Below are 17,556 nucleotides of genomic sequence, written 5' to 3'. Positions count from 1 at the left end.
ATTATCACTTTAAGAAAGAAAGCAATGTAATATTGCCAGTAGGCTTTGTGTATTGAGAAGACATGTAATCTTAGAAAATTCCCTTTTTACACAAAATACTTAATTTCTGCAGAATGATTTGTCAGGGAAAATTGGTGGAAAATCAGACCTGGCAAAAGGCAAAATTTTCTTCTTTTTAAAGACTGAGTAGTATTTCATTGTCTTTATCCATTCAGTCTTCAGTAGACATAGGCTAATTCTCTCTCTTTGTTATTGTGAGAATGCTGCAGTAAATATTGGAGTGCAGATATATCTACAAAGGTGCTGACCTAATTTCCTTTGATGATAGTTTACTTTGATAGATCATAGGTAGTTCACTTTGTTTTTTGAGGACCCTTCTTATGGTTCTCCATAGTGGCTGTACTCATTTACATTCTCACCAACAGTGTACAGGTGATCCTTTTTTTGTACATCTTGATCAGATTGTCTTTTGTGTTTTTTATAGTTAACCATACTGACATGTGAGGTGATACCTCTTTGTTGGTTTGATTTGCAATTCCCTAATTAGTGACAGTGAACATATTTTTCATATTTTTGTTGACTATTTGTATGTATTCTTTTGAGAAATGTTTACTTTGGTCTTTTGACTCTGGGTTATGCCTAGGTCCTGGGTTTTCGGGTTTGGGCCTGGCTGTGGGCCTAGGCCTGAGCCTGAGTCTAGGTCTGTAGAGGGTAGCCTGATGCTGGGGTCTTTTGGGGTGGATATGGAGTCTGAATCCATGGAGGTGGGCCTGGGCTCTGGGTCCATAATGATTGACCTAGAGGCTGAGACTGCAAGGGTACGCATGGAACCTGGGTTTCAGTCCACTTTCTTTTTCTTTCACTCCCATTCCACCTCCTCTCCCTTCTTCCTTTTTCTCTCCCTCTTGTGGTGCTGTATCACTGAGATTACACTCCCAGCCTAGCTCAGTCTGTTTTCTGTTGCTGTAATTGAATACCACAGGCACAGTAATTTATTTATTTTTTTAAAGAGGCTTATTTACTTTGTGGTTCTGGAAATCTAAGAGCATGGTGCCAGTATCTGCTTGGCATATGGTGATGAGGATCTTTCTGCCAGATCATGACATGGTAGAAGGCATCACATGGTAAAGCAGAGCAATCTCGCTCAGGCCTTCCTTACTTATAAATCCATAGCCTCATTGGATTAAGGTCCCACTCTTATGGCCTAATTAAACCTTTATTATTTCCTAGAGGCTCCACCTCCAAATACCATAGTTGAATTAAGTTTCTACCCTGTTAATAATTGACAGTGATTATTCAATTTTAATATGAGTTTTGGTGGAGACATTTGAACCATAGTACTGTTTCTCACTGGGGTAAGCCTGGTGCTGTGGTCCCTGGCAAAGCTGGATGCTCACTTAACTCTACTTCCACTTAAAAGGTGTCACTCCAGGCTGTGCTTCCCAGGCTTTGTATAAGGTAATGTGACGATGTCCTTTCTACCCTCTTCAGTACATCTTTTCTTATTTTTGTGCTTATTCTCAAGTGCTGCAATCTCTCACCTAGATTCTTTGGCTCTTATATATTTCCTATATGAATAGTTGTTAAATAGATTTTTCTGCAAGAGGATGAAAGCTGAACTGTCTTATTCTACCATTTTGCTTACATCACTGCTTTAGAGATTTTTTAAAAAAATTTTTTAGATGTTGATGGACCTTTATTTTTTTCGTTTATTTATATGCGGTGCTGAGAATTGAACCCAATGCCTCACACATGGTAGGCAAGTGCTCTACCACTGAGCCACAACTCCAGCCCCCTGTAGTGATTTTTAAAGGGAAAGATAATGATGTTCTTGATAGAGATTATCATGATTTCTTTGGCAGCTCTTTAAAAAGCTATGTTTTTCTCACTTAGATGTAAATACTATCTTCTTCTTGTGCTTGTCTTCAGTGAATTAGAATGTGTCGAATAGAGAAAAGATTAAGTACTTTGGTTTATAAGAAATTCTTTTGATCAAGGCTTCTTGTTTTTTGAGTATTTGACATGGTCTAGTATTGATATAATAATGTTGTATGTGGGTCAACTGCAAAAATCTCAGTAAATACTTAAATAAATGTATCATGCATCTATGAGTTGTATGGGTGGTTCTGCTTCCGGCTGTGCATTTCTAGTTTGTCTTAGGTGAGTGTGATCCATCTGTCTCATTATGTGGCCCTGGTTATAATGATTGTGGCTAACTAGGTATATTCTTATGATGATATCAGAAACAAGAGAAGGAATCCTAGTTAAGCAGCACATTTCAAGTTTCCCTTTGGACTAATGTTTGGTAGCATGCATTGGCCAAAGCAAGCAAGATGATAGAGCTGAAAGAGCAAGGAACTAGAAGGTATGCTTGCATACCGTAAGTGCATACACATTGCATATGTATGGTTAAGACTTGAGATCAGTAATTTAGTATGACACAGTGCCCAACTTCTGTCATGCAATTATGGTTTTAGATACTTTCTGGAGGTTTTTGTGATGTTTTTCAGTTTTCATTTCCCCTCATTGTCAGAGGGAAAATACCAGCCCTCCCTTGTTTGATGGTTTACAGATTGTAGATTTATAAAATAACAAAACTTTTTGTGAATTTAGAAAAATGGAAATGAGAGAACTTAGGAGAGGGATCTTAAATGAATCTTTTCTAATTCCTCTTTTACTTAAGTATTAGCAACATATAGTGCTATTTATTTATAAATGTAAATTTCTTATGGAATAAATATTCTGTAAATAAATATCTTTGCATAATCAGAGCCAGTGAAATTTTTTTGCACTTAGAAGTTAGAATTTTATTCTAAATCAGGTTAGTCTAATTTTGATTAGTTGAAATCATTAATTTTATGTTTAATACATAAAAGAGACGAGGTGACATTGATTTAATTTTCTGATTTATTTTATTTTGTAGTTTTTAAGAATGGGCATGATGTTTCTACCTTTTTAGTTTCCATTCATGATGTTTTGTGAATGAAATTATGAATTATGTGTTAGGTTTGTTCAAACCCCTGCATTTAAAAATAATTCCAGATAGATCAAATTATTCCCTTAATTTAAGGCTGTGGCTTGCAGAAGAAAAGCTTCCCAGTTTCTCTGCTTCTTGTATGAAAGATACTGTGTCCTTGATCTTTTGTGGGAGTTTAATTGGAAGAGTTAATCATTTGCTTTATGTTGTTAAGACTTTATGTCTGGGGTCAATATTTGTTAATCTAGTGTTATAAGTGAGTAGGTGGCCGTACATCTTCAGCTCTGGCTAAAAAGTGGAAATGTAAGAAATGTAAAATTCTCAGAAAATAGGTAACTTTTTATTCTTTAATGGTATTGCTTATCTCTGTGGTAAGGGGATATTATAATAGTAACTATACATTCAGTTGATTGAGTTTATGCACAGATGAATTGAGTATGTGACGAAATCTTATAGTAACATTGTGGTTATGTGGGTAATAATCTTTATGGAATTTGTTATAAGGCAAGAATTTGTCCTGATTGTTTGAAACTATTTGTGAAACTGCTTTGATACATAACTTTTTTTTTCTTCTTTAGCCCCTTTTTTATGTCATCCTAATCTATGGATACGCTATGGTGCCGTGGGATTTATCACAGTGGTAGCCCATCAAATAAGTACAGCTGATGTCTACTGTAAACTGATGCCTTATCTTGATCCATATATTACCCAACCAATAATACAGGTATACATGTTCTAATTTGGAGTCAATCTTTCTTACAAACTGTGTCTCTTAAAAATAAAAAGACTAGACTGAATTCTTCTTTTTTTAATTTTTAAAAATTTAAGTTGGACTATAACATCTTCATACTCCTTTCAAGCTAGTTAATGTTCACGGACCAAGCAACCTTGATAGCTGAGAAAAGTTCAAGATAATATTATGTCACACATAATATAGTGTGCAGTAGTTCATGCTTTATTTTCTTTACATAATGTAAAAATATGTGTTCTTAAAGTGAAAAGTATAACTGATTTCAGTCAAGTTATCATTTATAATAAATTAGTATGTGTGTTGTCTCTCTCTTTCTCCCTCTCTTTTTACCAGCACTAACTGGTTCTGGTTTCTTTTTTAAAAACCTAATAATGTTTCCCTTCCCCTCCGTCCAGCCTTATTGTGTCTGGTGATAAACTTTGAATCTGTCATTTATGCAAAGCCAATTTATTTGTTTATCAGTGTTTATATCGTTCATCTTGTTGGGCAGCTAACTATAAAAATAGATATTTAACTTGAGTAGAATACTGAAGGATGAGTCTGGCTGTTAAAGCATCCTGCTTTTACTAAAACTCCATCTTCCATTTGGAAATTTACATGTTTCTCTGGTTTGTTATGTTTTTATATCAGTGAGTCTTTCCTTTGGTTGAAAAAAGTGACATTGGATATACTCTGTCAAATAGGAATCTTTGGCTATGCTGTGTCATCAGTTTTATTTTCAGATTCATCCATTTCTGGGGATCATCATTCTTTATTTCATAGAGTTTGTAGAATTTTTTTTTTCAATTTGCATATATAAGAGAAATTTGTATATTTGGAAGATGGTTAACACTACTAGTAAGTAGTGCCTTTTCATTTTGGATATTTATTTATGCTCTCTTGGAAATTAGGGATAGAGGTGCCTACTCCTTTTCATGAGTTATTCTATTTATTTTATTACTGTTTTATATTTTGAAGGCAGGGATCAGGAATAGAGAGTAAGATTATCCATTTGCTACATAAATCTTTCCTTTTTACAGTTTGGATTAGACAAAAGATAACCTTTAGTGCAAGTTTCCACTGACTAACTCACTCGCTAATTGAATAAATCTAAAAAAGATCCTTTTTGGTTAATGTTAGTAATGCTAATAATTTTTATTATATGCATCAACAAGGAATTTTTTTAAAATTTTTAGTTGTAGATGGACACAATATATTTATTTATTTTTATGTGGTGCTGAGGATGGAACCCAGGGCCTCACGTGAGCGAGGCAAGCGCTCTACCACTCAGTTACAGCCCCAGCCCCGGAAAATATTCTTTGTGATAATAAAAGGAAGAATTTTATGATGTCTATGGAGAGAGCATATAGGAAATATTAATTAAGTGGTTGAACCTGTTGGGAAAATGTGGAAACTGAAGGGAAGACCTGTGGTTACTTATCATCTCTGGTTTAGCATTTATGTATTAGACCTCTGAACTGCAGGTGTTTTTTAGATCTAGAAAGTATTCTGTCATGTTTGGATCTAGAAAAGGTTCTTTTGACTTTCTGAAAAGTTTTGGCATGGATATTTATTATTAGTCTTTGAGCATGATAGACAGAGGTGTATTTCAGTGGTAATAGAGAAAAGTAAGAAATACCTTAACCCTTTAAAGCTCACTACTATTCTTTTTTCTTTTGCAAATATTGCAAATGTTGATATCTTTCATTTTCTTAGAAAATAAATACCTGTATTAGCTTACACAGGTTGTATTTAACTGAATCTGAAAATAAGTATTTTTCACTGATTCTTTCTATTCTTCTAATATAGATTGAAAGAAAACTTGTCCTGCTCAGTGTTTTAAAAGAGCCAGTAAGTCGTTCTATATTTGATTATGCTTTGAGATCTAAAGATATTAGTAGCTTGTTCAGACATCTTCACATGCGTCAGAAGAAACGAAATGGGTCTCTACCTGACTGCCCTCCACCTGAAGATCCTGCCATAGCACAGCTTCTGAAGAAATTGCTCTCACAGGTTGTATCACCTTTCTGAAATCTTTTTTTTTTATTAAATACAAATTTAATAAAATCTTGAAGCATTCACTTAAATATTAAAAATGTTTTGGATTAGGTTACATCATAACAAATGAAAATAAATATGACAAATATGCATTTGCTTTGTTACCTATGCAGGTGACTATAAGGCATTGGGTTGAACTAAATAAAGAGTTATAGGAAAACTATTAAGTTTCTTTTGTGATTATTGGCTAAGTAAATGAGAAAGTAAAAATAACCTTAGATTTAAGTAATATTCTTGATTTGTTTTATATTTCACCAAAATATAATGAAATCCAGTTAGAAGAAACATTTTAAAACATATACACAATATGTAAAAATTTTGTTTCTTTTCGGTCCATATTTTTATAAAGTTCTTACTGTATTCAAAAAACTGAAATAACTTGGATTTAGAGTATATCTTTTAATAAATTGCTACATCCAAGCCTGTGAGTTTGGATCAGTTATCTCTTTCTTAGAACTAGGAAGTAATTTTTATATTTTACTTGGATTTGGTAATAAAGCTTTAGAAATATTAAGTCGATATTTAGCCTCCTCTTTTATGAGTGATGTGTGGGACCCAGAGAGTCAAGACAGGAATAAAAATGGTCAGAAGTAAGGCAGATACTGAGGAACTACGTTAATGATTATCTTTAATTCTGAAGAATGTTTTTGGAAAGAATATTTGTCAGTCATCTCTTGTCTAACAAGAAAAGAAGACGAGAAAATGCATTCATTTTCTAACTAATTGTCTTGGGTGAAAGGAGGGAGCAAAAAGAAGCAGGTCTCATGGCCTTTCTCTTTTCTGCTATCTGCTGTTTTCCCAGGCATTCCCACTACTGCTCTTGTCTCCATGCTAGCCCTTATTACTGAGTACCATGACAAAAGCACAACCATCCACTGGCTTCCATTCTTCTGAAATGTTGGGTGCTTGGTATATTTGTCATTTAGGCCTTCATTTGAGTGGACAAAAGAGGAACAAATAAACCTGTTTTATGTTGTTTCTGGTGATAATAACATTAGAAGATTCATAGCATTAGGAGATTCATACACATTAGAAGACTATACTCTGTTCAAGGGACAGGCATTGCTAGTAGAAGGGAGAGCAGGTCAGAATCTCTGGGATCCTCAGAAGAAACAACAGCAGAGCAACACTAGCTTCCATTTTTGGGAAGACCTGCTGTAGTTGTGCATTTCATATTTTGTGACCTACAAACAAACTTGAACAACTTATTATCCCTGTATTATAGATGAAGAAACTGAGACACAAAGTAGTTAACTTGCCTGTGTTTGTGCAGTACAATAAGTTTCAAAATTGGCATTGGAACCTAAACCTGTCCAACTCCAAAGCACATGCTCCTACACTATTCCATGTTGTCTCTCATATAAGATAATCAGGACAGAAAGCTAAGATTGAGAAGCAAGCTTGGGTTTTGTACAGACTTAGGACGAAATTCATGTGTAGATCATGTCCTCCAGCCCCTTGCAGGACTTTTTTTTTTTTTTTTTAACTTCATCCTTTTTGGTATCTATACTATCTAAATTTCTTAGGATTATTAGCAGAAGCTTAGAGCCATAGGAGCCCTTGGAGATAGGAATTGAATTATTGTTCCTAATGTCAAGGCTGTACAGATAATTTTTTTTCAGCTTTTGCAAGCAGTAGCTCTATTCATAGTTTTGTTTCTGTTTTGTTTTAACTTGGAGTTTAACAGTTTTTTGGACAGCTGTGTACTTGAAGTATATATGGGTAACATAGGCTTTTCTATCCTTGCATTGTTCCTATAGGAAAATATGTTCAGAGTTCCAGTTAATAGACTTAAAATACACTTCTGGAACATCATTCTTATGGAAGTTGGACTCCAGAATTTCAGTAGGACTTACCATCAGGAGATGACACACCATCAGGAGATGACACATGGCAGGGCTGATTTTAGTTAGAGCTCATCTACAATAGCTTCCTGTTTTATTTGTATCCATTTAATCAGGTGCTAATAAAGAATTCAGAGTGACTTCATTGATTGTGTAAGAAAATAAAATTTTTAACTTTTTAATGGATTTTTAATTTTAGTAAATTTTGAGCAATATAAATACAAACATAGAATTGAAAAAGTATAAGAAGATATGTGATAAATGTAAGTTTTCTTCCATTCCCTGACCCTCAGCCATCAGTTTCTTTTTCTGTTGATGTGAATTTTATGTGTTGGGGGCTGAATACCTTTATATAGTGTTGAGTTTGTTCTCTCATACAATCACTGGGAATTAGTTTCATCCTTTTAAAAACCTTACTTTTAAGCTTTGTTAGGCCAGGTTTAGAGCAAGCTTTAGTTGGCCAGGTTAGCCCAGCTACTGACAGTCTTTGTGAGCACGATGCTCTGTGTATATTATATTCTTTCCACTTCTGGCTGCTGAGAACATGGACTATTCCCAGCCCTGTGTTCTAGGAATCATTTGGCCTACTGTTCTTTCCTGTTGCTCTTTTTCTTCTCAGGTATCTTCATCACACACATAGTTTTTGAAGCTCTCGTTCTGGGCAGATCCCTCTTCATTTCTCTGCCCCACAAATTTTAGCTTTTGTGGTGTTCTTGAAGTCTGACCTGTCTCTTGAACCAGCTGTTTTGTACTATTAATTTCTTTCCCAGGGCCATGGCCTGGAAACACTCCAGGCAGTATTCTGGAACAGTAATGGGACTCACCTTTATCTTGGAGATGCAGCCCTATTTTCCCATGCTTGAAAAATGTTGTTTCATATTTTTGTCCAGTTTTAAAGTTGTTTAAAGTGAGAAAGTAAATCTGGTCCCTGTTACTCCATCATGACTAGAAGCAGAAGTCTGTGGGTTGTTTATGGGCTTGTAGTAGTAGTGCTCTGTAACTTGGGCTTAATCTCAGGTAGAACAAACTCTCTTGGCTTTATTTCTTATTCAAGATTGTCTTAGCTCTCCTTGGTCTTTTACATTTTCATATACATTTTCCATATGATATTTCATATCAGCTCTGTTGGTATATTGTTGATATTTCATTGAATTTATAGGAAAAAATTAACATCTTGGCAGTATTGATTTTTTTCAGTTCCTAAACATGGTATATGTTTTCATATTACTAGGTCTTATTTAATTGGTCTCAGTAATGATGTATGTCTTATTTTGTAAAGTTTTATACATCTTTTATTATAAATCTTTGGGTATTTGATTTTTTTAAAACTGACATTTTTTTGTTTATAATTGTCATATGAAAAATTTTTTATACAGACCTTATATCCAGCAAACTCATAAAACTTATTAGTTCTAATAGTTTGCTTATGTATTTCTTTTGAGTGTAACTTCTTAGTCACATAGTGTGTGAATATTCGTTTTTTCCAATTTAATGATTTTATTTGCCTTCTTTAAGTCACTGAGGAGATCTTTAATAGTAGTAAACAGAATTGATGATAGTAGACATCCATGTTTCTCATCTCAGAGGGAAAGCTCTCAACATTATGCCAGTTAATGTGATTTTGCTACTGATTTAACTTTTAAAATTATTTGTTTATTTATTTGCTTATTTATTTGGTACTGGAAATTGAACTGTCATGCTCTCCTACTGAGCAATACCCTAGCCCTTCTTTAAAATTTTGAGATGGGTGTTGCTGCATTGCTGAGGCTAACCTCAAACTTGCAATCTTCCTGCCTCAGCCTCCAGGTCACTGGGATTATAGGCATGCACCACCATGACATTTTTTTTGTTTGTTTGTTTTATCTGTTTTGGTACCTGGGATTGAACCCAGGGTTTCTTAACTACTGAGCCATATCCCCAGTCCTTTATTAATTTTTTTTAAATTTTGAGACAGGGTGTTTTTAAATTGCTTAGGACCTTGCTAAGTTGCTGAGTCTACCTTTGAACTTGCAAACTTCCTGCCTCAGCCTCCCAAGTCACTGTGTCAAATGTCTTTTTTAAATAAACTGAGATTATTGTATGGGTTTTCTCTTGTATTAATGTGCTAATATTTGGAATAAACATAATTGTGTCATAGTGTGTGTATATATATGATTTTATTTTTATTATACAAATCATAAATATTAACTATACAATCTATAATTATGTAAAATGTTTTCATGAATATTGGATTTACTTTGCTGATACTTTATTAAGTATTTGTATATTTAGGGTCATGGACAACTTTATCCTATAATTTTCCTTTCTTGAAATCTTCTCTCCCCTCCCTCCAGTATTGGGGTTTGAATTCTGGGGTGCTCTGCCACTGAACTTTATCCTCAGCCCTTTTTATTTATTAATTTGAGATGGGTTCTCGCTAAGTTGAACGGGCTGACCGCAAACTTCTATTCCTCTTCCCTCAGCCTCCTGAGTTGCTGGGATTATGTTGTGTGCCATTGCATCTGCCTCTTTCTTGAAATATTCTTGTCTGCTGCTTCCCTCTCCTCTCCCAATGGTACATTACTAACATTTTTCATTAAGATATAATTCACATACCATGCTTTTATGGTACACAATTCCTTGGTGTTTTAGTGTATTCACACAGTTGTGCAACCATCACCACTGTTAAATTCCAGAATATTTTCATCATCCCCAAAAGAAACCCCATGCCCATTAATCCTCATTCCACATTCTCCCCTCCCACTCTGCCCCTGAGAACCATTAATCTGCTTTCTGTCTCTATGGATTTAATTATTCTGGACATTTCAAATATGATCATACAACATTTGTTGTTTATGTCTAGCTTGTTTCAGTGGTCTTATGTTTTCAAGGTTCCTCTATATTGTCACATGTATCAGTACTTCATTTCTTTTTATGAGTCCTACCTTTTGTTGACTAAAACACAGACTGACAAAAAGAGTAGAATTCACTATACCTGTAAGCTTGTCCTCTTGACCAGAATTTTAGGAGGAGAAGTAAAAAGAAACTAGAATGGTGGGTTAATACTTGTTAAAAATTGGTCAAGGATTCCTTTATGATTATTATGCTTAAATATAATCTTATCCCATAATCTTAACTTCTGTCCTTTCTAGGATTGGTTTGTGTCACATTGTGCAAATGAATTGTGAATATTGCTTTAAACCGTAGTGGGATTGTAGCTAGAGGCCTTAGGGAAACTGCAGTTTTATTACATGATACATTTTATTTTATTTATTTGTATAATAAAGATATACTATGGAATTCTGTGGATGGTTGGAAAGAAGAAAATGCAGAATAGCCACATTTACCTGAATATTTAACTTGTTTATTGAATTAATTATTAGTGTTTCTAGTCTACCCCTTTCTTAATATCTTTGGTGGATTATTGCATTAAAGTTTCCCTTTACAATGTGGTTGTAGGTAATTATCTGTACTTTGTAGATAGAGGTACAGAGAAATAGAGAAATTTCCAAAAATGTTACATTTGCAGATTAATGGTACTAGAATTTGAATGCAGGCATTCTGACAATAGCTATTATGTAGGATGGTTCTGGGTATGATGCTAGCATTAGTAGTTCAGCCAGAATTTCTGTCACTTCCTAATGTAGAATGCTTTAGATATCAGAATGCCTTCACCTACAGTCTCTCTCTCTCTCTCTTTTTTTTTTTTTTTTTTGTTCTGGGGATTAAACTCAAGGGCACTCAGCCACCAAGCCACATCCTCAGCCCTAGTTTTGTATTTTACTTAGAGTCAAGGTTCTCACTTAGGGTGCTAAGCACCTTACCATTGCTGAGGATGGCTTTGAACTTGCAATCCTCCTGACTCAGCCCCCTGAGCCACTGGGATTACAGGTATGTGCCACTGTGCCTGGTTCATTTAGTATTCTCAACACAAACAGGAGCAAGGTTGAAGTGATACACTTTCTTTTGCTTCATATTGTATGTTCATAATTTTTGTTTAGATAATAAATGTTTGTTTATTCAGTAGTTACAATTTTAAAGATTTACTGGACATCAAACTTTGTGTAAAGTTCTTTGAAAATGTCAAGGATGAATTTTTTATTGTTTTTTTTAGTTATACATGACAATAGAATACTATAACATAATTATAAAAGCATGGAATATAATTTGTCCTAATTCAATTTCCAATATTTCCTCTTCACCTCCCTTTCTCCCACCGCCTATTTTCTTCCCTCTACTCGACTGATTTTTTTTTTTTTAATTAATGCCTTGTGGAAGTACATGATGGTGAGATTCACTATGGTATATTCATGTATATACATAGGAGAGTTAGATTCATTTCACTGACTTTATCTCATTCGTCCCACCTTCCTTTCATTCTCCTTTGTCTATTCCTTCTGATATTTCTTCTTTTCTTTTTCTTTTTTTTAGTCCCCCTGCCCTTTATTTTGGATTAGCTTCACATATCAGAGAAAACATTTGACATTTGAATTTTGGAGACTGGCTTATTTTACTTAGCATAGTTTCCAGTTCCATCAAGAATGAATTATATTTGCTGCCATTTAGGAAAAAAGCTAAGATATAAATTATGATACAAAGTAGACAGTGCCCTAAAAGAGAGCTGTGGGAGATTCCAATAGAGAGATATTGTTCATTATTAATACTTTTTCTCTTTTGTTTGCTTACATCATTTCAAGATTCTGATTCTTTTTATATTAAATTGGGTGGTTGATGCTTCCTTTGTTAGTCATTCTGAGTCCTGTTGTTACGACTTTTGAAAATAACCTGAAATGTATGGTTTTATTTGGTTTAGGGAATGACAGAGGAAGAGGAAGACAAACTTCTGGCACTGAAAGACTTCATGATGAAATCTAATAGAGCAAAAGCAAATATAATAGACCAGAGCCATCTTCATGATAGTAGTCAGAAAGGTGTAATTGACTTGGCAGCTTTAGGGATAACTGGGAGACAAGTTGATCTTGTTAAAACCAAACAAGAACCAGATGATAAACGGGGTTAGTACATTTGTTTATGTTTGTCTTACTACTTTATCTTGTTAGTATATAAGAGTTGTTTTTAACTAATTAATAATAGAATAAAAGCCCCATTTTCCAGATAGAGAACTTTCAAATGCAGTGGCTCCATTACTTAGTAGGGAGATGCTGGGGAGGAAACAAGAGGAAATGAACTCACAGTTAAAAGATTAAGTGACCCGTCCAATCTCAGTGGGGCCTTCCAAAGTTATACTTTTATAAAGTAATGTTGCCTCTGTGGAAGTGTGTGATTGAAGGTGAAATTCTATTTTTTAATCCTTTAACCACCAATTTACAGCCAGTAGTCTATGTAAAAAGAAGTAAAGTTTTCTACTTTGTTATTAGTAAGTGATGCCCAGTGAATTTAAAAGGACAGCTTTGTTATTAACAATGAAATAAGAAGAGTAGAGACCAGAGAATCGTTAGTCATTTGAAGTTTTTAAATTTGGAACTTATAGATCTTGATGACATTGACATTGATTGTATGAAGTTTGTAAGATTTTGTGCATATTTATTCCACTGATACATTGACTACCAAGTACATGCATTTAAAATTTCTTCTGTTCTAGTATCAGATTTTGAGGATAGCAAATGAATTATATTGAAATGAAACTCTAGTTGCCAAATTTAGGATGAAGTATTTGTATCTTAATGATTTACATCCATAATGTATAAATAACTTATAAAAATTAATAAGAAAGCAAGTACCCCAAAACAAAAAGGGTGAAGGATTTAAGCAGACAACTGATAGAACTGAAAGGCATACATATGAAATGGTAAATAATAAAGTACAAGCAGATTAAAACAGTGAGATGCTCCTTTCTCTTCCTGTGTAATTGGCATAGACCAATGATACCCCAGTGTTAGCAAAATTATAGGGAAGTAAGCATTTTCATATACTTGTTGAAATTATAAATTGAATATATTCTTATTAGAAAGCATTTTAATGTTAGCTGCTGTAATTTAAAATGTCTTTCCTATTTGACTTGTTTTCAGTTCTGAAAACTTATCCTAAGAAATACTGACAGGCATGTGAAGAAACATATATAAATAAGACTTCATAGAGAAAGAAAAAGGAAGTAATATGAATATCTATTAATAGAGGAAATGGTCAAGTTAATGTTCAAGGCATTTAGTTAAGGAGGGGAAAAGGCATGTTTTCCAACAGTATGTATTGTTTTTACTAAATAATATAGATAGTATATTTTTAAACTATAAAGTATCTGAGGTCCTGTTAGGACTTTGCATCAGGGTATTGGAATTCTGGGGAGCAATTCACAATATACTTTGGTAGTGCTAGAACTTTGTATTACTTAATATATTTTTTATAATTGGATAAAGATAAAAATAAAAGACATTTTATTTTTAAAATAAAATGCTAGCTACATAGCAATTGATTTTTTAATTTCTTCCATTTTTTTGTTTATATTTCCCACATCACTGATATGGGAGTAGAGAGGGCATGTACTGCATTGTGGTCAGTGACATGAAAAAGTTGTTTTTATTATTGTTTATTTAGATAAAGTGGTTACTTTGAAATTGAGCTAGCTTTGGGAAACTAGAAATAATTAGGACTAATTATTCACAATCTTGAAAGCTCATTTGTTCCATCTGTTCTGGAGATGAAGGGAGATTTAATGAGTTGAAACATATAATGAGTGAAGTGGAGATCCAAAAGAACAGATAGGTTATGAAGTCCATTGCTGCCTTCCTTCCAAAATAAAAGGAGGGGTGTATAGTAAAAACCCATTTTAGTTTTAAAGGCCACCTTCAGACAAAACTATTATGAATATATTTTCATAGCTAGAAAACATGTAAAACAAGACTCAAATGTAAATGAGGAATGGAAAAGCATGTTTGGATCACTGGAACCAGCGAACATCCCACAAACCCTGCCTAAAGGAAGTGACCAGGAAGTGATTCAGACTGGGAAGCCTCCAGGACGATCTGAGTCCTCTGCAGGCATTTGTGTCCCTTTGTCAACTTCTCCACAGGTAACTGTTACCTAGGTAGAAGTTTTGGTTATTTCTTTGAATTCTGTTTTGCTATTTTTGATGTTTAAAGTCTGTGTACTTTACTGGAAAAATCAATGTGGTGGGCTGTAGTTGTAGCTCAGTGGTAGAGAGCTTGCCTAGCATGTGTGAGGCACTGAGTTCGAGCCTCAGCACCACATAAAAATAGATAACAAAAAAGATATTGTCCGTCTACAACTAAAAAAATAAGAAAATCAATGTGGTGACTTGTCCTGTAGGGAGGACTTACTTCTTTCTAAGATGGGTTCACTAATTTTAAGCCAAGGAGGAATCTAGTTAGTAAAATCATCAAAAAGGTCTCATTTAAGAGTTGTTGACAGAGGGGCTAGGGATGTGTCTCATGGTAGAATGCTTGCCTAGCTTGCATGAGGCCCTGGGTTTAATTCCCGGCACTGAAAAAAATAAATGAACGTAAAAGATGTTATGAACTGTGATTACAGTTTGGCTACAGTTAACCTTTTAAATCTTTTTTAATTCTCTAGTGTAACATAGTAGTAAGAATACTTCTGGGAAGAAGTCCCAAATTTTCTGTGTGTGATACATGTGATAATTTTTATATATGTCTAATTAGTTCGTAATATAAAGCAACTCTTCCCTAGCCAATCATATTTTAAGTGAAAAATATCCATTGAAACAGACTGATAAATTGAAATTCCATATCTTATTTTAACTTAGATCACTAAAAATTTTTGTCTAATGTTATTTTTGTGCTAAAATATGTTTTAATATAATGGAGAAGTTTAGAAATATAGCATTTGAAAACAAAAAGAAATGTAGCATTTGTAGTTAACTGTAGGTTTTCATTGAAAAAAGTGTATTTAAATGGATTTTAAAATTGGTATATTAGCAAGAATAAAAAGTTGGTATAACACATTTATAGAACATTGGTCCATTTTTATCATCACATATACTTGACTTAGGACATAAATACATATAATTCTATTTATTTTGCAGGTTTCAGAAGTAACAAATGTCCAAAATAAAAAACCAGTAATACAGGTTTTAAGTAGTACAGTTTTACCATCAACCTACCAGATTCGGATCACAACTTGTAAGACTGAACTTCAGCAGCTCATACAACAAAAGCGGGAGCAATGCAATGCTGAGAGGATAGCTAAGCAGATGATGGAAAATGCTGAATGGGAGAGTAAACCACCACCACCTGGTAAAAGTTCCAGCCTGGGTGCCTAATCTTAGAATGTAATGGAGGAAGCTGATACAGGTTGAGTGTCCCTGATCTGAAAATCCAAAATCTTAAACTCAGATTTAGGATTTTGGATCATTTCTTCTCATTAATTTTTCATGAGAGGTGCTCACATATACTTCCAAAATCTGAAACACTTCTACTCCCAAGCATTTCAGATAAAAGATATTTAACATATACTTTATCAGACAACATGTACTTTATACTTGACAAAGAAAGTAAGGGTAAAGCTATCACTTGGGAAACCCAGAGAAATAAGCAATTAGTAAGAAATCTTAAAGTCATTATTTGTGGGGTTTGGATCTTTTTAGCTCTGAGTACAACTTGCAGTGTCATATTTTTGGCCAGTCAGTAATTTAGCTCAATTGTGTTTCATTTTCCCCATTTATAGTACCAGGTTTTTACCTTCCTAGTTTCATGCTGCTTTCTCATTGAATGTCAGGCTTTTTGTAGTAAACTGCTTTTGAATTCTGGAGAGTTTAACATTTTCATCTATTAATATTCTATAAGAAAAAGGTATAACATTTAGAAAATTTTTTTTAAAAGAAAACATATAGACCCCCCACTTAGCAATTATTAACATTCAGATTTTGGGAAAATACTTCCTATATTCTGAGCTCTAAAAGAAATTTAGAAATAAGATGAAAATGTGGCTCAGCCATGTTAACAGTCACGCCCCATATAATGTGGCAGAGTTACTCTTCATTATTTGATTTGTAGATTTAAAAAATGATTTTCTGAATTTACATCTTAATGAAAATTTAATTGGAAAACTCTCAGAAGAAATGCGTAGTATGCTTATGTGTAGACTTTTAAAAATTATGAATTCTTACAAGCTTTTCATGTGGATCAGGGAAGATTCTGGTTGAGATTAGTGATTTAAAGATTTAGAAAATAAAATTTTAATTGGTAAACATCATCTCTAGTCATAAATATTCTAATTAAAATAAATATCCTGGAATATTTAAGCTATTTCTGTGATATAAGTCAATATTATTTACCAGTCCAGCTAAAAAAACAGAAAAAAGACCATAAACAATTTACGTTTATGATATAATCTGTCTTTATAAGTGGAATTAAGTTGTACATTTTATTTGGTAACCAGAGAAAATGTGTCAAATTTTGTGGCATAAGAAATGTACAGTGACTATTGTGTTGGATCTCAGTTTTTTCTTTCTACACCTGAGCGGTTGTATGAAATTGATTTTCTCTAGAGGGAAATGTTCATCCTAGGCTGGCAAGTTATCTAGACTTTATTACCAAGTTTTTTTTGGTTACTTTCAAATTTAGTTATATTCTTCTTAAAAATCACATTCACCTGTTCCCACACAAGTGACCATTGAGGTTCAAGGGGAAAACATTTTGGTTTTTAATCTTAAATTACATCAGATTTGGCAATAATCTTGGTTTCATTTTTTTTTTCTTGGTGAAAAGAAATGATTTCTAAAATAACATTGTTGTCACTTAGGCATGTTGTTGACACTCCGTACAGTATGATCTTCAGCATAACTTTCTGTTTTATTTTAAAATAAATAATATTGAACATTATGGAATGTTATATTTGATACAAAAAATGGTTAATGATCAAACATTGAAGATAGTCATGCAGGGAGGGACCTATGCTAGGTACTGCAACTGTTTCGGAATGGTAAGACATGGTTTCTAGCCTCAGGGAATTTATAGTTTAGTAGACAAAAT

At 33.6% G+C, this 17,556-nt stretch overlaps 1 protein-coding gene across 4 annotated transcripts in view; it reads left to right on the top strand.

Moving 5' to 3' along the window:
• Pik3r4 (phosphoinositide-3-kinase regulatory subunit 4) overlaps positions 1 to 17,556 on the top strand; it is a 70,195-nt gene that overhangs the window by 25,829 nt on the left and 26,810 nt on the right. For all 4 annotated transcript variants that reach the window (XM_005327000.5, XM_078043294.1, XM_040269802.2 and 1 more), the window contains 5 exons: positions 3,556 to 3,701; positions 5,517 to 5,720; positions 12,402 to 12,603; positions 14,425 to 14,615; positions 15,609 to 15,819. In XM_005327000.5, coding sequence (XP_005327057.2) covers positions 3,556 to 3,701; positions 5,517 to 5,720; positions 12,402 to 12,603; positions 14,425 to 14,615; positions 15,609 to 15,819 — 954 coding nt within the window. The remainder of the gene's footprint in view (positions 1 to 3,555; positions 3,702 to 5,516; positions 5,721 to 12,401; positions 12,604 to 14,424; positions 14,616 to 15,608; positions 15,820 to 17,556) is intronic.

The sequence above is a fragment of the Ictidomys tridecemlineatus genome, chromosome 3 (genome assembly GCF_052094955.1).
Source record: "Ictidomys tridecemlineatus isolate mIctTri1 chromosome 3, mIctTri1.hap1, whole genome shotgun sequence".
Taxonomy (NCBI): Eukaryota; Metazoa; Chordata; class Mammalia; order Rodentia; family Sciuridae; genus Ictidomys; species Ictidomys tridecemlineatus.
The sequence above is the reverse complement of the archived record's forward strand: the minus strand, read 5'-3'. Positions and strand labels throughout refer to the sequence as shown.